Source organism: Pelobates fuscus, chromosome 7 (assembly GCF_036172605.1).
Source record: "Pelobates fuscus isolate aPelFus1 chromosome 7, aPelFus1.pri, whole genome shotgun sequence".
Taxonomy (NCBI): Eukaryota; Metazoa; Chordata; class Amphibia; order Anura; family Pelobatidae; genus Pelobates; species Pelobates fuscus.
This window is the reverse complement of record NC_086323.1, coordinates 208,669,384-208,691,471: the sequence shown is the minus strand read 5'-3', so window position 1 is coordinate 208,691,471 and position 22,088 is coordinate 208,669,384. Positions and strand designations below refer to the sequence as shown.

Below are 22,088 nucleotides of genomic sequence, written 5' to 3'. Positions count from 1 at the left end.
CCTCATAGAAGAAGGCAGCCCCGATAGAAGAAGGCAGCCCTCATAGAAGAAGGCAGCCCTCATAGAAGAAGGCAACCCTCATAGAAGAAGGCAGCCCTCATAGAAGAAGGCAGCCCTCATAGAAGAAGGCAGCCCCCATAGAAGAAGGCAGCCCCCATAGAAGAAGGCAACCCTCATAGAAGAAGGCAGCCCCCGATAGAAGAAGGCAGCCCCCGATAGAAGAAGGCAGCCCCCGATAGAAGAAGGCAGCCCCCGATAGAAGAAGGCAGCCCCCGATAGAAGAAGGCAGCCCCCGATAGAAGAAGGCAGCCCCCGATAGAAGAAGGCAGCCCTCATAGAAGAAGGCAGCCCCCGATAGAAGAAGGCAGCCCCCATAGAAGAAGGCAGCCCCCATAGAAGAAGGCAGCCCGCATAGAAGAAGGCAGCCCCCATAGAAGAAGGCAGCCCGCATAGAAGAAGGCAGCCCCCGATAGAAGAAGGCAGCCCCCGATAGAAGAAGGCAGCCCTCATAGAAGAAGGCAGCCCCCATAGAAGAAGGCAGCCCCCATAGAAGAAGGCAGCCCTCATAGAAGAAGGCAGCCCTCATAGAAGAAGGCAGCCCTCATAGAAGAAGGCAGCCCTCATAGAAGAAGGCAGCCCTCATAGAAGAAGGCAGCCCTCATAGAAGAAGGCAGCCCTCATAGAAGAAGGCAGCCCTCATAGAAGAAGGCAGCCCCCGATAGAAGAAGGCAGCCCCCGATAGAAGAAGGCAGCCCCCGATAGAAGAAGGCAGCCCCCGATAGAAGAAGGCAGCCCTCATAGAAGGCAGCCCCCATAGAAGAAGGCAACCCTCATAGAAGAAGGCAACCCTCATAGAAGAAGGCAACCCTCATAGAAGAAGGCAACCCTCATAGAAGAAGGCAGCCCTCATAGAAGAAGGCAGCCCCCATAGAAGAAGGCAGCCCCCATAGAAGAAGGCAGCCCCCGATAGAAGAAGGCAGCCCCCGATAGAAGAAGGCAGCCCTCATAGAAGAAGGCAGCCCCCGATAGAAGAAGGCAGCCCCCGATAGAAGAAGGCAGCCCCCATAGAAGAAGGCAGCCCCCATAGAAGAAGGCAGCCCTCATAGAAGAAGGCAGCCCTCATAGAAGAAGGCAGCCCTCATAGAAGAAGGCAGCCCACGATAGAAGAAGGCAGCCCCCATAGAAGAAGGCAGCCCCCGATAGAAGAAGGCAGCCCCCGATAGAAGAAGGCAGCCCTCATAGAAGAAGGCAGCCCCCATAGAAGAAGGCAGCCCCCATAGAAGAAGGCAGCCCCCATAGAAGAAGGCAGCCCCCATAGAAGAAGGCAGCCCTCATAGAAGAAGGCAGCCCTCATAGAAGAAGGCAGCCCTCATAGAAGAAGGCAGCCCTCATAGAAGAAGACAACCCTCATAGAAGAAGGCAACCCTCATAGAAGAAGGCAGCCCTCATAGAAGAAGGCAGCCCCCATAGAAGAAGGCAGCCCCCATAGAAGAAGGCAACCCTCATAGAAGAAGGCAGCCCCCGATAGAAGAAGGCAGCCCCCGATAGAAGAAGGCAGCCCCCGATAGAAGAAGGCAGCCCTCATAGAAGAAGGCAGCCCCCATAGAAGAAGGCAGCCCTCATAGAAGAAGGCAGCCCTCATAGAAGAAGGCAGCCCCCGATAGAAGAAGGCAGCCCCCATAGAAGAAGGCAGCCCCCATAGAAGAAGGCAGCCCGCATAGAAGAAGGCAGCCCCCGATAGAAGAAGGCAGCCCTCATAGAAGAAGGCAGCCCTCATAGAAGAAGGCAGCCCTCATAGAAGAAGGCAGCCCTCATAGAAGAAGGCAGCCCTCATAGAAGAAGGCAGCCCCCATAGAAGAAGGCAGCCCCCATAGAAGAAGGCAGCCCTCATAGAAGAAGGCAGCCCTCATAGAAGAAGGCAGCCCTCATAGAAGAAGGCAGCCCCCGATAGAAGAAGGCAGCCCCCATAGAAGAAGGCAGCCCTCATAGAAGAAGGCAGCCCTCATAGAAAAAGGCAGCCACCGATAGAAGAAGGCAGCCCCCGATAGAAGAAGGCAGCCCTCATAGAAGAAGGCAGCCCCGATAGAAGAAGGCAGCCCTCATAGAAGAAGGCAGCCCTCATAGAAGAAGGCAGCCCTCATAGAAGAAGGCAGCCCTCATAGAAGAAGGCAGCCCTCATAGAAGAAGGCAGCCCTCATAGAAGAAGGCAGCCCCCGATAGAAGAAGGCAGCCCCCGATAGAAGAAGGCAGCCCCCGATAGAAGAAGGCAGCCCCCATAGAAGAAGGCAGCTCCCGATAGAAGAAGGCAGCCCCCGATAGAAGAAGGCAGCCCCCGATAGAAGAAGGCAGCCCCCGATAGAAGAAGGCAGCCCCCGATAGAAGAAGGCAGCCCCCGATAGAAGAAGGCAGCCCTCATAGAAGAAGGCAGCCCTCATAGAAGAAGGCAGCCCCCGATAGAAGAAGGCAGCCCTCATAGAAGAAGGCAGCCCCCGATAGAAGAAGGCAGCCCCCATAGAAGAAGGCAGCTCCCATAGAAGAAGGCAGCCCTCATAGAAGAAGGCAGCCCTCATAGAAGAAGGCAGCCCTCATAGAAGAAGGCAGCCCCCATAGAAGAAGGCAGCCCCGATAGAAGAAGGCAGCCCTCATAGAAGAAGGCAGCCCTCATAGAAGAAGGCAGCCCCCGATAGAAGAAGGCAGCCCAGATAGAAGAAGGCAGCCCTCATAGAAGAAGGCAGCCCCCCATAGAAGAAGGCAGCCCCCGATAGAAGAAGGCAGCCCCCATAGAAGAAGGCAGCCCCCATAGAAGAAGGCAGCCCGCATAGAAGAAGGCAGCCCCCGATAGAAGAAGGCAGCCCTCATAGAAGAAGGCAGCCCTCATAGAAGAAGGCAGCCCTCATAGAAGAAGGCAGCCCTCATAGAAGAAGGCAGCCCTCATAGAAGAAGGCAGCCCCCATAGAAGAAGGCAGCCCCCATAGAAGAAGGCAGCCCTCATAGAAGAAGGCAGCCCTCATAGAAGAAGGCAGCCCTCATAGAAGAAGGCAGCCCCCGATAGAAGAAGGCAGCCCCCATAGAAGAAGGCAGCCCTCATAGAAGAAGGCAGCCCTCATAGAAAAAGGCAGCCACCGATAGAAGAAGGCAGCCCCCGATAGAAGAAGGCAGCCCTCATAGAAGAAGGCAGCCCCGATAGAAGAAGGCAGCCCTCATAGAAGAAGGCAGCCCTCATAGAAGAAGGCAGCCCTCATAGAAGAAGGCAGCCCTCATAGAAGAAGGCAGCCCTCATAGAAGAAGGCAGCCCTCATAGAAGAAGGCAGCCCCCGATAGAAGAAGGCAGCCCCCGATAGAAGAAGGCAGCCCCCGATAGAAGAAGGCAGCCCCCATAGAAGAAGGCAGCTCCCGATAGAAGAAGGCAGCCCCCGATAGAAGAAGGCAGCCCCCGATAGAAGAAGGCAGCCCCCGATAGAAGAAGGCAGCCCCCGATAGAAGAAGGCAGCCCCCGATAGAAGAAGGCAGCCCTCATAGAAGAAGGCAGCCCTCATAGAAGAAGGCAGCCCCCGATAGAAGAAGGCAGCCCTCATAGAAGAAGGCAGCCCCCGATAGAAGAAGGCAGCCCCCATAGAAGAAGGCAGCTCCCATAGAAGAAGGCAGCCCTCATAGAAGAAGGCAGCCCTCATAGAAGAAGGCAGCCCTCATAGAAGAAGGCAGCCCCCATAGAAGAAGGCAGCCCCGATAGAAGAAGGCAGCCCTCATAGAAGAAGGCAGCCCTCATAGAAGAAGGCAGCCCCCGATAGAAGAAGGCAGCCCAGATAGAAGAAGGCAGCCCTCATAGAAGAAGGCAGCCCCCGATAGAAGAAGGCAGCCCCCATAGAAGAAGGTAGCTCCCATAGAAGAAGGCAGCCCTCATAGAAGAAGGCAGCCCTCATAGAAGAAGGCAGCCCCCATAGAAGAAGGCAGCCCCCATAGAAGAAGGCAGCCCCCATAGAAGAAGGCAACCCTCATAGAAGAAGGCAGCCCCCGATAGAAGAAGGCAGCCCCCATAGAAGAAGGCAGCCCTCATAGAAGAAGGCAGCCCTCATAGAAGAAGGCAGCCCTCATAGAAGAAGGCAGCCCTGATAGAAGAAGGCAGCCCCCATAGAAGAAGGCAGCCCCCATAGAAGAAGGCAGCCCCCATAGAAGAAGGCAGCCCCCATAGAAGAAGGCAGCCCCCATAGAAGAAGGCAGCCCCCATAGAAGAAGGCAGCCCCCATAGAAGAAGGCAGCCCCCATAGAAGAAGGCAGCCCCCATAGAAGAAGGCAGCCCCCATAGAAGAAGGCAGCCCTCATAGAAGAAGGCAACCCTCATAGAAGAAGGCAGCCCTCATAGAAGAAGGCAACCCTCATAGAAGAAGGCAGCCCTCATAGAAGAAGGCAGCCCCCGATAGAAGAAGGCAGCCCCCGATAGAAGAAGGCAGCCCCCGATAGAAGAAGGCAGCCCTCATAGAAGAAGGCAGCCCCCGATAGAAGAAGGCAGCCCCCATAGAAGAAGGCAGCCCTCATAGAAGAAGGCAGCCCTCATAGAAGAAGGCAGCCCTCATAGAAGAAGGCAGCCCTCATAGAAGAAGGCAGCCCTCATAGAAGAAGGCAGCCCCCGATAGAAGAAGGCAGCCCCCGATAGAAGAAGGCAGCCCTCATAGAAGAAGGCAGCCCCGATAGAAGAAGGCAGCCCTCATAGAAGAAGGCAGCCCTCATAGAAGAAGGCAACCCTCATAGAAGAAGGCAGCCCTCATAGAAGAAGGCAGCCCCCATAGAAGAAGGCAACCCTAATAGAAGAAGGCAGCCTCCGATAGAAGAAGGCAGCCCCCGATAGAAGAAGGCAGCCCCCGATAGAAGAAGGCAGCCCTCATAGAAGAAGGCAGCCCCCGATAGAAGAAGGCAGCCCTCATAGAAGAAGGCAGCCCCCATAGAAGAAGGCAGCCCCCATAGAAGAAGGCAGCCCCCGATAGAAGAAGGCAGCCCCCATAGAAGAAGGCAGCCCCCATAGAAGAAGGCAGCCCCCATAGAAGAAGGCAGCCCTCATAGAAGAAGGCAGCCCCCGATAGAAGAAGGCAGCCCTCATAGAAGAAGGCAACCCTCATAGAAGAAGGCAACCCTCATAGAAGAAGGCAGCCCTCATAGAAGAAGGCAGCCCCCATAGAAGAAGGCAGCCCCCATAGAAGAAGGCAACCCTCATAGAAGAAGGCAGCCCCCGATAGAAGAAGGCAGCCCCCGATAGAAGAAGGCAGCCCCCGATAGAAGAAGGCAGCCCTCATAGAAGAAGGCAGCCCCCATAGAAGAAGGCAGCCCTCATAGAAGAAGGCAGCCCCCGATAGAAGAAGGCAGCCCCCATAGAAGAAGGCAGCCCGCATAGAAGAAGGCAGCCCGCATAGAAGAAGGCAGCCCGCATAGAAGAAGGCAGCCCCCATAGAAGAAGGCAGCCCGCATAGAAGAAGGCAGCCCGCATAGAAGAAGGCAGCCCCCGATAGAAGAAGGCAGCCCTCATAGAAGAAGGCAGCCCTCATAGAAGAAGGCAGCCCTCATAGAAGAAGGCAGCCCTCATAGAAGAAGGCAGCCCCCATAGAAGAAGGCAGCCCTCATAGAAGAAGGCAGCCCTCATAGAAGAAGGCAGCCCTCATAGAAGAAGGCAGCCCTCATAGAAGAAGGCAACCCTCATAGAAGAAGGCAGCCCTCATAGAAGAAGGCAGCCCTCATAGAAGAAGGCAGCCCTCATAGAAGAAGGCAACCCTCATAGAAGAAGGCAGCCCTCATAGAAGAAGGCAGCCCCCGATAGAAGAAGGCAGCCCCCATAGAAGAAGGCAGCCCCCATAGAAGAAGGCAGCCCCCATAGAAGAAGGCAGCCCCCGATAGAAGAAGGCAGCCCCCATAGAAGAAGGCAGCCCTCATAGAAGAAGGCAGCCCTCATAGAAGAAGGCAGCCCTCATAGAAGAAGGCAGCCCTCATAGAAGAAGGCAGCCCCCATAGAAGAAGGCAGCCCCATAGAAGAAGGCAGCCCCCATAGAAGAAGGCAGCCCCCATAGAAGAAGGCAGCCCCCGATAGAAGAAGGCAGCCCCCGATAGAAGAAGGCAGCCCCCATAGAAGAAGGCAGCCCCATAGAAGAAGGCAGCCCCCATAGAAGAAGGCAGCCCCCATAGAAGAAGGCAGCCCCCATAGAAGAAGGCAGCCCCATAGAAGAAGGCAGCCCCATAGAAGAAGGCCCCATGTAAAGTGCCACAAATGTCTATGCGTTTCATTCAACTGACAGCATGCACCTTCCTACAAGGGAGCGTAAAGAGGTAACCAGCCAGCACCAATTACATTCATAGCAAACTGAAAGCAACATCGATTCATTCCATAATTAATAACCAGAATTTCACTACATTGCAACAGTGCATAAAAAAAAATACAAAATCGATCAATCTCGTGTCCTATATAAAAAAAACAACAACTTTTATTCTTGCATTAAATGAAAAAAAAAAAAAAAACATGGCAAGTAAGTAGGCTACACTAAAAAAAGAGGGAAAGAAGAAAATAAAAAACACTATTAAAAAAAAAATAATAATACATATATATTAAATAAAGCATAAAAGGAAAACATCAAGCATTTAATTTAACCCTCTACCCCCAACGGTGCCGCAGAACTTTATTCCCTCCTAAATAGGGCTTACTGAACCAAGTACCACACAGGCGGACCACCCAGAAGTTAAAGTGTGCAGGCAATTTACCTCCCAGGCTGTGAGGTTACTGCAGGTTAATTGCACGTGACGGCGGCCATCTTGGTTCATTCGAATGCGGTCAGCGGTGTATGCTAAAGATTCTGTGGAACTGAAATCGGCTACACATTTTACCGAACACCGCTGACCCTTACCTTCTCCTACACTTCGTTTTCCCGTTCGAAATGGGACTTAGTCGTTTTTCGGCATGAAATTGACCGACCGCACAGCCCAAATCTATGGAACTGTTTTGGGCAGGAAATCGTGCTTGCGGTCGGTCATAAAGGGACCTCCAGCTAACTTTTGATCCGCTGGAGGGATTTGGCTGATTTTTGGAAGTGTTTATGTTTGAAGTATGCCGAGTTTAAATGTATGCCGAGTTTAAATGTCATTTTTATGGAGATTGAATGTATAGTTTTAAAGTTACAGTGTATGTGTGAAAACTGTACTTTTACTGTATGCTATAATTATGTTATATGTTTATCTGAGGGGAGGAGACGTGGGGGTGGTACCATGTATGTGATTGGTTAATTTCAACCTCCCCCTGAGAGTGTCCTGTGTGTACCTTTTTGTAATAAAAAGCAGGCTGGGTGTCCCAGTCCTCAGTTCTTCTTGACCCTTCAAAACGTAGCCTCGTCTCGTTATTGGAGGGAATTGCTGTATCACACTGGGGATTGCTATGCTTTGCATATTCCCCTGAGCTTAATCACTTAGCTCTTTTAAGAGCTTGTTCCGGATACGCTCTCCTGGAGGAGAGGTCTTCCCCACACGGTCCTGAATGCTGGAGGTTCATTCCAGGGTGGAAGGAAGACGGCGCGGCTCCAGTTAAGCTACGGCGGTTGTGGAGCCTGCGGTGGTTGTGGTGTCGTCTGCAGTGCTTGGAGTCCTCTGAGAGCGCTAGGAGCATCCATCAACGGAGGGTACTCGGTCGGAGTACACGGAGCTCCGTTACAACTCCATACGAGCTCGTTATGAATGATTTATGTGACATTCTGTTAGGAGTTGTGTTATTACTAGGAGGGTACATTTATTAAAATTAGCTTTATATTTTTATTTAATAGATCCGTTATAGCCCTACGGTGCTTTTTATATATATTCCTGTTTGATGAAGGTGTTTTAGCGGCTATAAACAGCTTACAGTATATCCATTTTCTTTCAATAACCACAATATCCAGACCCGACATCACTGCCTCCAGGAAAGAGGTGTATTTGGATTCTGCAATCCCGATAGGGCTTTGGACATGATGTAGTACAAACATTTGATGTTAAGTCATTCCATACAGTCAAAGAAAAAGCAGACGAGGCATGCTTTAACAGGCAAAACTAAACCATCGCCCACATGTGTGTTATTTAGAACACACATTTTGTTTAACATCACGAGCAGTACGTGTCTGAGCTGCTCTTAATAAATCCTAAAATTTACTAAGCCATTCATTTCATGCTACGATATAAAGAACAGTCAAATTCAGATGTCAATGTGGAGTTTACTGTACAGATTCCATGGTCAATCTGAAAGGAATTGGTGCAAAAAGAAGGTATTTTACGCAATAGGAAGTCAGCAACCGGTGTCAGTCAGTTGATGCTCTCAGTCTATCACCGACTGACAGGCAGTCCTTATACAGCAGAGGCAATGCGGTCAGTCAGCAGGGGACCAACTTTTGTGTCCTCGCCTCGCACGGCATGCCCCCTCCTCCCCAGCGATCACAGAACGACACCGCGCGCGCCCCTCCCCCCAGCGATCACAGAACGACACCTCGCACGCCCCTCCCCCCAGCGATCACAGAACGACACCTCGCACGCCCCTCCCCCCCAGCGATCACAGAACGACACCTCGCGCGCCCCGCCCCCCCAGCGATCACAGAACGACACCTCGCGCGCCCCGCGCCCCGCCCCCCCAGCGATCACATAACGACACCTCGCGCGCCCCTCCCCCCAGCGATCACAGAACGACACCTCGCGCGCCCCTCCCCCCAGCGATCACAGAACGACACCTCGCGCGCCCCGCCCCCCAGCGATCACAGAACGACACCGCGCCCCTCCCCCCAGCGATCACAGAACGACACCTCGCGCGCTCCTCCCCCCCAGCGATCACAGAACGACACCGCACGCGTCCCTCCCCCCAGCGATCACAGAACGACACCGCGCCTCTCCCCCAAGCGATCACAGAACGACACCTCGCGCGCCCCTCCCCCCAGCGATCACAGAACGACACCTCGCGCGCCCCTCCCCCCAGCGATCACAGAATGACACCGCACGCGTCCCTCCCCCCAGCGATCACAGAACGACACCGCGCCCCTCCCCCCAGCGATCACAGAACGACACCTCGCGCGCTCCTCCCCCCCCAGCGATCACAGAACGACACCGCACGCGTCCCTCCCCCCAGCGATCACAGAACGACACCGCGCCTCTCCCCCAAGCGATCACAGAACGACACCTCGCGCGCCCCGCGCCCCGCCCCCCCAGCGATCACATAACGACACCTCGCGCGCCCCTCCCCCCAGCGATCACAGAACGACACCTCGCGCGCCCCTCCCCCCAGCGATCACAGAACGACACCTCGCGCGCCCCGCCCCCCAGCGATCACAGAACGACACCGCGCCCCTCCCCCCAGCGATCACAGAACGACACCTCGCGCGCTCCTCCCCCCCAGCGATCACAGAACGACAACGCACGCGTCCCTCCCCCCAGCGATCACAGAACGACACCGCGCCTCTCCCCCAAGCGATCACAGAACGACACCTCGCGCGCCCCTCCCCCCAGCGATCACAGAACGACACCTCGCGCGCCCCTCCCCCCAGCGATCACAGAATGACACCGCACGCGTCCCTCCCCCCAGCGATCACAGAACGACACCGCGCCCCTCCCCCCAGCGATCACAGAACGACACCTCGCGCGCTCCTCCCCCCCCAGCGATCACAGAACGACACCGCACGCGTCCCTCCCCCCAGCGATCACAGAACGACACCGCGCCTCTCCCCCAAGCGATCACAGAACGACACCTTGCGCCCTTCCCCCGATCACAGAACGACACCTTGCGCCCTTCCCCCGATCACAGAACGACACCTTGCGCCCTCCCCCGATCACAGAACGACACCTTGCGCCCTCCCCCGATCACAGAACGACACCTTGCGCCCTCCCCCCGATCACAGAACGACACCTTGCGCCCTGCCCCCGATCACAGAACGACACCTTGCGCCCCCCCCAGCGATCACAGAACGACACCTTGCGCCCCCCCAGCGATCACAGAACAACACCTCGCGCCCCCCCAGCGATCACAGAACGACACCTCGCGCCCCCCAGCGATCACAGAACGACACCTCGTGCCCCCCCAGCGATCACAGAACGACACCTCGCGCCCCCCCCCAGCGATCACAGAACGACACCTCGCGCCCCCCCCCAGCGATCACAGAACGACACCTCGCGCCCCCCCCCCAGCGATCACAGAACGACACCTCGCGCCCCCCCCAGCAATCACAGAACGACACCTCGCGCCCCCCCCAGCAATCACAGAACGACACCTCGCGCCCCCCCCAGCAATCACAGAACGACACCTCACGCCCCCCCCCCAGCAATCACAGAACGACACCTCGCGCCCCCCCGCCCCAGCAATCACAGAACGACACCTCGCGCCCCCCCCCCCAGCAATCACAGAACGACACCTCGCGCCCCCCCCCCGCAGCAATCACAGAACGACACCTCGCGCGCGCCCGGGTGGGTAACCCGGGCAAGACCCCAACCAAGCTGCGGCAGTTTGTGGGGGCTGCAGTGCTTATGGTGTCGAGTGGAGAGCTTGGAGCCCTCGGAAGCACTAGGAGCATCCATCAACGGAGATACCCAGTCTGGGTGCCAGGTGACCCGTTACAAGTACGATATACTGACCGTAGCTACATTGCAACTGCACCTTGTGAGGCAAGCTATCCTCTACCGCACTATCCATGCCAAATAAACCTTAATAAATCCTTCAAAAAACAAACAAAAAACACTACTTAAAATCCACATGACTGGCATATCATAGGCTATCTGATCTTAAAATGGTAAATCCCAGCTACATTTACCACAATTTGTTAAGATCAAAATAATCCCAACAAATGAATAGGATTGCATATTTAAGTGAAAATAACTGTTTTATTGATCAGAGCAACCATTGGCAGAAGCGTTATTTGAGCCAAACTGCTTGTAAGCCATGTACCAGAAGACGTCCAAACAAAATGTTAATAAAAAACGGACAGAAAGTCTGTTGTGGATTACAGCAGATTCCGAGGAAACCATCCAGCTTCTTTGATTGCAAAGAACAAAAAATAGCTAATATTATAAGGTTTTCCAGCATTTAGTCTTGGCCAATCACATGACTACATAAATACCTCAAAAGCTTGGCCAGAGGACCTGCGCCAGATCCAGCGTAACCAATACCTGTGAGAGTGTGCGTAGGAGGAGAGGAAGCTTTCGTTGTGTGGAATTCACAGATTCCACCCCCCCCCCCCTTTTTTTTTTTTTTTTTTTAACCAGGAAATAACTTTTCCTGCAATTGACTAAAAAAGGATAAACTCCACATTTAGATTTGGTAGAATTATTTCTGGCTTTATTAAACAGCAAACTAGAGCAGGATCGGACACTGGACGAGGATAGTCAGATTTTTCCCCATTCAATGCTTTCCTATAGGGAGGTCTAATGTGCGCACAGCATCTGCCGGACATTAGCACCCGCTCGTCACGAGCTATCGTCACACCAGCACAGGGTAAAGGCAAGTAAATAAAGGGTTTGTAACGCTTTAATTACCCAGGCGCGAGGGAGAGGGAGGCAGATTTGTATTCCTGGCACTGCTAGTATCTCTAACCATGGCACTGGCTTATTATTCGTTTACCCATTGATACCTGCCGTCTACACAGCTTAAAGCATTGTGCGCAATAATAATCATGATTGTGGCGGAACCAGCCTCGCCACTGGGCATTGGAGAAGACTGATTGCCAGCCTCCTGCCATGTGACTATGGCCCCTGGGATGTATTGCCTGCTCTCCTGCCCTGCTGAGGTTTGCTACCAACTAGGTGGATTTGGCTATGCAGCTTGTCTAGTGCCCTTTGTTGGTAGCAACAGCAATATGCACTACCTGAATAGCAAGACTGGTTCATTTGCATATTCGGGTAGATTTGCATATTGCTAATTCTGCAGGCATGTGGGATATTTTCTGTTAATTATTGTCTCCCCCACCTCTTTAAAAATATGCCATTGTGTTTTAATAAGTCACTGTGTGTTGCCTGCTATGATTTGACTGTTTGTAATTTTATTGAGTTTTCACAGCAATGTTAATGTAATGGCCATATGGGCTAGTCCCAAGGAAAAAGTTTTAGACAGTTCTTCTTCACCCTCAATCTAGAGTCCTGTCTCTTATTGGGGGTATTGCTATATCACTACAAGGGATTGCTATGCTCTGCATACTCCCTTGGATAATCACTTCTAAGCTCTTGTAAGAGCTTGTTCCTGCTTCCCTCTCTTGGAAGAGAGGTTCACCCACTGGAACCTGGAGCCTTGTCGGAGGTCTATGGTGGAAAGGAGACGGCGAGACCCCAACCAAGCTGCGGTGGTTTGTGGGGTCTGCGGTGGTTGTGGTGTCTGCGGAGTGCTAGAAACATCCTTCAACGGAGGTACCCAATCGGGGTGCCAGGTTATCCGTTACAATGATTATTATTTATAAAGCGCCAAAAAGTTCCGTAGCGCTGCACAATGGGTGGACTAACAGACACGTCTTTGTTACTGTGCATCCACCTTGTCTGGTTACAGAGGGATTGAGGCCCTGCTCAGTGAGTTTACATGTTAGAGGGAGTGGGGTATAGTGACACAGTAACAGAGGGATCGAGGGCCCAGCTCAGTGAGTTTAGATGTTAGAGGGAGTGGGGTATAGTGACCCAGTAACAGAGGGGTTGAGGGCCTGCTCAGTGAGTTTACATGCTAGAGGGAGTGGGGTATAGTGACACAGTAACAGAGGGATTGAGGCCCTGCTCAGTGAGTTCACAGTAAAAGGTAAGGGTAGGGTAAAGATAATGCAATCAGACCAAGTTTATAAAACGTTTATTATTACATTCTTTTCCCCCCTCTATTTTGCTTGGTGTATGTGTGTAAAAGTGTTTGCTTGCAGTTTAAAAAAAACAAAATCACAATAGTCAAGTAAGGCATGTCCCTTTAATGACTTCTTATAACCAACACCTCAGTAGCCACTATAATGTAATTAATACCCAGAAACAAATATGGGGGAGTGAGGGGGGCACATGAGATAGCACAGTCATACTAATTTGGTATCCTTAAATATGGAGATCTCACATAATGATTACCAATTTTTAGTACAACACTTTGTCGCCATAGATAACATTATATATGACACTATATACTCTATTTAAATCAAAAAGACGATGCAGTAAATACTCTTATTTTGCTAGTTCCATGTATTCACGAAGCCACAGCTGTAGGTGAAACTAATGAGCAGTCGAATCTAGATTTGTTTTAATTCGGAAATGACTGTTGTGCGTGTCACAGTAAAATTTCACTTTTAATCTTTTTGGGGGGATTTTGTGCTGGAAAGTGCTTTCCTCTTTGCGGTCATTTTTCCCCAATCAAAAAGGGCTTGGCAGTGAGGAGGTTAAAACGGTGCTGTGCCCACCTATGGGATGTTTCACTGTGTACAAGTGAGATCATTCATTATGTCTGTCAATGATTCCGTGATCAGGCTGGGACTGCTGAAAGGATGCTGGAGATTTGCCAAGTTTTTAATGATAAAATTCCAGCAGCCTTGGTAATAAAAAGCGTGAGATGCAGCGTTTCAGGACTGCAAGGCTTACAACACTCAGCCAGCCATCAGCACTGAGGGCAGAGCGTTGGTACAGAATGTATTAACATACAATAAAATAGATAACTTAACATGATGGGAGGCAATCGGTTTCAAAGCAGTGTATTGTCTCTCACTTGCAGACTCCTGGGTTTCATTACCCGAGATGTAAATGTGTTCCATTATTAGAATGCCAACTAGCCATCCCTCTTTCTTTTCTCAAAACAAACCACAGAAAACGCTACGGGCCCCTGCTTTGCATTAGATTAATGGTTTGTGACATTATGCCATTCCCCATGTGCCAAGCCTTCCCGAGCCTGGCCAGCATCTTGACATGAATTTCAGAGCTTGCATTCAGGTCACATTGCCTATAGAAACAGGTTCTTGTACAGGTCCACCACAAACCAATTTGGTGCCTACGTCTCAAAGTAAATCGAAGTCGACAAATTATCTGATCCAAACTTTGATCATCTTACATATGAACCACCACCAAATCCCAGCTCCGTACAGATTCAATGAACAACTACTCAAACATTTGTGCAAGACTAAACTACTTGATGAGATTAAAGTTGAGTAGAAGGAGGATGCATTTTAACAAAAAGTAAAAGAAAACAGAAAAAACCCTTACCCTTCGGAAGGAGACCACATAAAACGTGTCGCCTCTCCTGCGGATAGCTTCTAAAAAGTCTTGGTAGCTTCTGGGAGAAGAATAGTAAATCTGGAGCTCGCTCACAGAATTCCTTCAAACAAAAGAGAAAATAACAATTACTTACACAGTTAACATTCGGGCTGACGTTTGGCAAATCGGGGAATTCAGCGGATAACTCCAAATGGATGCCATGGAAAGGAAAGAAAATTTTAAGTTTTAGTTTTCTTCTCAAACCAGAGAACATCCAGCGGTAGGAGAGGGCTTTACAAAGGTACGCAGCCCTGATATGTGGAAGATAAAATGCCAAACTACTGTATTGAACATGTATATATTTATTTTATAGGAAAATGCAGATAAAATCAATAACTCGTAAAATTAGATATTAAAAGAAATGTTACAATAAGTTAAGTAGATATATGTGACAGTAGTCATCGTCACTGAGGATGGAAGACAGACAATATATGTAGGTCCCTAGATTCCTTTTGTGTTTAGGTCACCCTTTGCCCATTATTAGTGCAGGATATGTTTTAATGTATTGCTTGTCTGTGCCTCTTCCCCTGCCCCTTTTTCATGTCCTATTGTTTCCCCAGCAGGGCGTTGTCCCAGGGACACTGCCAGACCAGTTTAAACACGCTGCTTTGACCCTCCTCAATCTCACATCAGCCCTTGCTATTTTCGGACCTCACCCTTTCTTGTACTATAGTGCTCCATGAAACTGATTGCATGTAAATGAGGCTGTTGAGGGTTGCTATGTCTGATAAAGTCAGTCGCTGTTTTAACCTTCACAGAGTGTCGTCTGGTGTTTGGGGAAGGGCATATATTCTGTGATTGGAAAAGGTGTCCAGGACTGTAAGCACATTAGCCTGGTCCGGGTGGAAAAGGCCCTCAGTGGTCCCAGACAAGCCCCGGTGACTTGATATGGACGTGCTCCAGGGTCCCTGATAAAGAGGAAGCCGACTTGGTGGAGGTTGTAGTACTGGAGATCCGTCACAGATATACTTCCAAAGAAAATATGTCATGTGTTTTCAATGTTCTCTTTGCAGATATAAGGAATTGTGTCTTGTAAAAGTTGTAGCTCTCTGGTCTGCAGCCTTTGAAAGGCCTCCCCTTCTAACCACGCCCAGACTTTCTGTGGCTGTCCAATCACAGTGCAGCTCCATGCAAAGTCTTTGCAAGGCAGGTGCTCCAAGACAGGGATTGGCAACCTTTGGTACTCCAGAGATGGACTACATCTCCCATGATGCTTTGCCAGCATTATGGCTGTAAAAGCATTATTGGAGATGTAGTCCACATCTGAAGTTCTGGAGGTCACCTATGCCATCTCAAGGCAATTGCTGCCTCTAAAGGACTGGCTGGCTGAAAGGCATTTTTTTTTTTATAAATTATTCTGGTTACAGCCCCCGACTGTCGATTTCTATTAAAATCTGCACTTTTTGTATAAATTAAAAAAAATAAAAGGAGGACTCTGATAAAGCAGTTTAGCTTTCTGAAATGCTTTGTGTTTGAAGTGTGCCTTCCCAAATCTCTGGCCCTGTGCCTAAACAGATTGTTTTTGGCCTGGTGACACTTGGTATTTAATGTGACGTTCCTTCATTTTATGGCAGAGTTCTTAGTGATTTGGCTAATATTGTTAGACCGAGCACAGAGCAAACCATGCAGAGAATCCAGACTGATCCTGCTTTGGATAGTACGACTCCTGCCTCCTTCTCCGGTGCCTGGCCTTGTACACCATCTCCTACCACAGAGCAGCATTGCCTGGCCTTGTACACCATCTCCAACCACAGAGCAGCATTGCCTGGCCTTGTACACCATCTCCTACCACAGAGCAGCACTGCCTGGCCTTGTACACCATCTCCTACCACAGAGGAGCACTGCCTGGCCTTGTACACCATCTCCTACCACAAAGGAGCATTGCCTGGCCTTGTACACCATCTCCTACCACAGCAGAGCATTGCCTGGCCTTGTACACCATCTCCCACCACAGAAGAGCATTGCCTGGCCTTGTACACCATCTCCTACCACAGAGGAGCACTGCCTGGCCTTGTACACCATCTCCCACCACAGAGGAGCATTGCCTGGCCTTGTACACCATCTCCTACCACAGAGGAACATTGCCTGGCCTTGTACACCATCTCCCACCACAGAGGAGCATTGCCTGGCCTTGTACACCATCTCCTACCACAGCAGAGCACTGCCTGGCCTTGTACACCATCTCCCACCACAGAGGAGCATTGCCTGGCCTTGTACACCATCTCCTACCAGAGAAGGTCATTGCCTGGCCTTGTACACCATCTCCCACCACAGAGGAGCATTGCCTGGCCTTGTACACCATCTCCTACCACAGCAGAGCATTGCCTGGCCTTGTACACCATCTCCCACCACAGAGGAGCACTGCCTGGCCTTGTACACCATCTCCTACCACAGCAGAGCATTGCCTGGCCTTGTACACCATCTCCCACCACAGCAGAGCATTGCCTGGCCTTGTACACCATCTCCCACCACAGAGGAGCATTGCCTGGCCTTGTACACCATCTCCTACCAGAGAAGAGCATTGCCTGGCCTTGTACACCATCTCCTACCAGAGAAGAGCATTGCCTGGCCTTGTACACCATCTCCCACCACAGAGGAGCACTGCCTGGCCTTGTACACCATCTCCTACCACAGCAGAGCATTGCCTGGCCTTGTACACCATCTCCCACCACAGAGGAGCATTGCCTGGCCTTGTACACCATCTCCCACCACAGCAGAGCATTGCCTGGCCTTGTACACCATCTCCCACCACAGAGGAGCATTGCCTGGCCTTGTACACCATCTCCTACCACAGCAGAGCATTGCCTGGCCTTGTACACCATCTCCTACCACAGCAGAGCATTGCCTGGCCTTGTACACCATCTCCCACCACAGAGCAGCATTGCCTGGCCTTGTACACCATCTCCTACCACAGAGGAGCATTGCCTGACCTTGTACACCATCTCCCACCACAGAGGAGCATTGCCTGGCCTTGTACACCATCTCCCACCACAGAGGAGCATTGCCTGGCCTTGTACACCATCTCCTACTGTAACGAATCCCCAATACTCCGGCTAAGTATATTCATTGTAAGTCTCCCAAGTTATGCAGCGATTATAGCTACCAGTTCCCAAAACATAAGCCTTGAGTAAATGACTCAATGGCTCACTTATATACAATACAGAGACACATTAAACACGCCCATGAAAATCCCACAAAATGTACCCAAAATGCAACTCGGCAATAAATGACAAAATATGAGAAACACCCAAAATTACACCCTGATCCAAATTATTATGCAAATTCTATTTAAGTGTCACAAAGATTAAATATTTTGTTTTTCAGTTTAACTCATGGATGGCATTGTGTCTCAGGGCTCTTTTGATCACGGAAAACAATCTCGGACACCTGTGATAATTAGATTGCCAGGTGAATCCAATTTAAGGTAAAACTACTAAAGGAGGGTGTTCCACATTATTAAGCAGAGCACCATTTTCATGCAATATGGGGAAGAAAAAGGATCTCTCTGCTGCCGAAAAGAGTGAAATATTTCAATGCCTTGGACGAGGTATGAAAACATTAGATATTTCATGAAAACTTAAGCGTGATCATCGCACTATTAAGAGATTTGTGGCTGATTCAGAACACAGACGGGTTCGTGCAGATTAAGGAAGATTTCTGCCAGATCCATGCATCGGATCAAGAGAGCAGCTGCTGAAATACCATTACATAGCAGCAAACAGATATTTGAAGCTGCTGGTGACTCTGGAGTCCCACGGACATCAAGGTGTAGAGTCCTCCAGAGTCTTGCAACTGTGCATAAACCTTCTATTCGGCCACCACTAACCAATGCTCACAAGCAGAAACGGCTGCATTGGGCAGAAAAATACATGAAGACTAATATTCAAACAGTCCTGTTCACTGATGAGTGCCGTGCAACCCTGGATGGTCCAGATGGATGGAGTAGTGGATGGTTGGTGGACGGCCACCCTGTTCCAACAAGGCTGCAACGTCAGCAAGGCGGTGATGGAGTCATGTTTTGGGCCGGAATCATGGGAACAGAGCTGGTCGGCCCCTTTAGGGTCCCCGAAGGTGTAAAGATGACCTCTGCAAAGTATGTGGAGTTTCTGACTGACCACTTTCTTCCCTCGTACAGAAGGAAGAACTATGCTTTCCGTAATAAAATCATCTTCATGCATGACAATGCACCATCTCATGCTGCAAAGAATACCTCTGCATCAATGGCTACTATGGGGATAAAAGGAGAGAAAGCCTCCATCCTCCCCTGACCTCAATCCTATTGAGAACCTTTGGAGCATCCTCAAGCAAAAGATCTATGAGGGTGGGAGGCAGTTTACATCCAAACAGCAGCTCTGGGAGGCTATTCTGACATCTTGCAAACAAATTCAAGCAGAAACTGTCCAAAAACTCACAAGTTCAATGGATGCAAGACTTGTGAAGCTGCTATCAAATAAGGGGTCCTATGTTAAAATGAAACGTGACCTGTTAAAATGTTTAAAAAGTTAAAATGTTGTTATAAGTTTGATTGAAATAGCTTTTGATTTCAGTAAATATGCTGCAAACACAACAAATGACAATTTTCAGTTTCAGTTCTTTGCAACCTATAAAGTGTATTGAAACTTACTGTGCGTAATAATTTGGAACAGTGCATTGTAAGTTTATGTTTAAAAAAAAACACTTATCATTAGGAGGTTTGTTCAATAAAATTTGAATTGAACTCTTAATAGTTGATAACATGAGAATTATGCCGACTATTATTTACATCAATTATTTAAGTAAATGAGAAAAATATCATTTGCATAATAATTTGGAACAGGGTGTACTGTAACGGGACCACCACTACACTGAATTGCCCCGGTTGTTCTGTCCTGTGTACTATTGTCCTACCATGTGTTCCCTCACCCTATTTGCTCCTGTAGTTTGCTCTGTGTGTTCACCTGTGTGTTCACCTAAGATTGCCTGCTCCCCGTTCGGGAGGCGCCGCCACGAAGGGAATCCATTCATCTTCCGAACGAGGACCATCACGAAACCTCATTTAGAATGTTTACACCTTGTAACGAGGTGTCATAACCGCGAACCGCAAGAGAAAGTTTGGCGCATGCCGGCCCTGGGTGGCGGCCCGTTCGTCAGAGGAACGTCATCCAGGGGGAGCATTCGCGGATTGAGCGTTTCCCTGGGTGGCCGCAGTTCGTCTATAGGTCAGGGGGAGCATTCGTTTCCCAAAAGGAGACTCTTTCCTTGCCAGGTTTCACCCAGAGACCCTGCGAACGGAGGCTGTTTATGACGGTTACCGTTCTGGGGGTCCCTGAGATTGGTGGGGGACAATAGCGGTTTGGTGGGCTTTCTATAGCTGGGAGCCAAAGAGGTGGGAAGCTTTCCCGTGCTGGAGCTCCGGGGTACAAAGGGTCATGGGATGAAGACCCCTGTCACCGGAGATGGGAAACCCTGAGGATGGGTGGCGGGAACAGGGGACAAAGGGACTTTGTTTCTGGATCCGTGATACGACCCCTGGGAAGGGGGCGTGGGAATGGGACATTGTCGTCATATAGACCCTTTGCATGGGGAAAGTATAAAGCAGAGTGTGGCCAATAAAGTTATTGTTGTACCCCTGGAACTGTGTGTTGTCCAGCTACTGGGGGGAAGATGGGTCGAGTCATTCATTAATAGCGGAGGCAACCAGCCTGGGTACCCAGGGTTTGCTACAATTACATATTAACCCCCATTGCATGCAATTCAGACAAACTGATTAAATAGTGCAGCTGTAAAACAGATTATTTGTGTATTTGTATTCACTTTTCTATCACACAATGCTGCCACACAGCCCATGTGTTCCCTATTAAGGGTTAATAAGTATGTAGCGGTTAGAAAAATACCCCTCTCACTCTCAGAGATATCTTTACCTGAAGCTCAAGGAGACAAGGTGAATGGTTAGTTTAAGACTCACCAAGAGGTTTGCCCTGACGTGGCAGGTGGGCTTCCACCTACCAGCCCAGGATTTAGGGATTACCTGGGTGTGTTTAGAAAAAAAAAAAAAAACACACACCTTAAAATCAAAGGTGTTTTTTTCCTTCTTTTTCTCAACACCTTAGACACACCCAGGTAATCCCTAAATCCTGGACTGCTAGGGGGTCCTTGAGGACTTGGTTGAGAACCCCTGATCTAATGGCTATTGGAGTTATAAATAACCTCCAGGGATTTGGGGTAGTGTGCAAGTAACTCTTTTCTTTGGTTTTTATTGTATGTGTTGGGGCTGATGTGTACTATAGTCATTGCTGCTGCCTAGGAGTAGTGGGAATCTGAGTGCAGGACTTATGGCATCGTATTTGTAAAACGGATGGAGAGTATCTTTTTCCTTATCTTAATGCGAGAGTGGAACACCGAGGTCTATCCACAGACTGCCTGAACCCCACAGCCGTTATTTGTGACAGATGATGGGACTGAACAAAAGGAGACAGCGGATCGCCGTCTGGTCAACCTCAGACGGTTTCTTATGGAAACTTTAGACAGCGATGGATTCTCACTGAATTCTCTTTATGAAATAGTGGAAAGTGACAGATGGGATTTACATCCATTCTCTAGAACTCATTAAAGAATGGCGCTCTTGGCTTTTTTATAGACTTACTTTAGGCTGGAATCCGTGTATTGCATCGTCACAAGCTGAGAGGACGAACTTTTATCTTCGCCGTTCTGTGAAAACAAAAACCGGATGGGAAAATATACCTCTTAATGTGGCAATAGGTTAGAGAAACACTATAATAAATATATAGTTACAACCACCACTTAACCCCCAAACCAGTGGAGGTATCCCTAGGCTGTAATGGAAATACTGCATTTCCTCTGAAACAAACAGTGTTTATTGCAAAAAGCCTGAAGCGAATGTTTCTACAATAAGCTGTAGTTGTTCAGGTGACTAGAACTTTTAAATCTTAATTTTAAAGAGAAACTATAAACATCATCATGAGATTCCCCTGTTCTCTTCATTCCGTCACATGTAAATATAATCTGTGCAGAAATGGAGGGGCCTGTTTGCCAGCCTCCTGCCTCAAGACTATGGGCCATGTGAAAAGACTCATAAAAGATTTTATTCGTACCCTCTCTCTATTCTGTTTGGGAACGGAACAGGCGCACGAACCGTGGACCACCCGGGAGCTTGTCAAGCCTAATTGACAGCTAGTAACACTTTCCACCGTAGTTTTCCAATTGTTTGTCTGGGTGGCCACTGTTCGCATGAACGACCACGAGGTGGTGGCCATCTTGTTCCTGCAAACGCAGGCAGCGGTGTTTAGGAATGAATCTCATGGAACTGAAAACGGACCCCTGAAACTCCCGAACACCGATGGACTTCCAGCATTGCCTGCGTTCGGTTCTTCACCACTTGGAAGGGTATTCGGTGAAAACGTTCCCATGAACAAGGTAAAGAAGCTCCAAGGTAAGACTATTGACAATGTTCGGTAGTTTGTTCAGATTTAAACTACCGAACTAGACCAACCGCTAGCCATGGTTTCATTTAACTGTTTTGCGCAAAGAACCATGTGCACGGTCAGTCAAATAATTGACTTCCATGGAAATCTCAAACCGATGAACCGATCTGGGTGATTTTTGGATATGTTGGCCACCCAGATCAGGCTATCAGGGGATGTGACTTTTGAGGGTACTTTCGGGGTTTTCTTATATTGTATGTTTCTGTACTTGGAGATAATGTAATTTAAATGATTGCTGTAACTAGTTACATAGATGAAAAGAGACTTGTGTCCATCAAGTTCAGCCTTCCCCACATTTGTTTTTTGCTGTAGATCCAAAAGAAGGCAAAAAACCCAGTTTGAAGCACTTCCAATTTTGCAACCAACTAGGAAAAAAATTCCTTCTTGATG

General features: G+C 49.7%; 1 protein-coding gene across 1 annotated transcript in view; it reads right to left on the bottom strand.

The window, feature by feature from the left end:
* ATF6 (activating transcription factor 6) overlaps positions 1–22,088 on the bottom strand; it is a 101,174-nt gene that overhangs the window by 34,046 nt on the left and 45,040 nt on the right. The window contains exons 13-14 of the mRNA XM_063427124.1: positions 20,840–20,904; positions 14,167–14,278 (exon numbers count right to left, since the gene is read on the bottom strand). Of these exons, the coding sequence (XP_063283194.1) occupies positions 14,167–14,278; positions 20,840–20,904 (177 nt within the window). The remainder of the gene's footprint in view (positions 1–14,166; positions 14,279–20,839; positions 20,905–22,088) is intronic.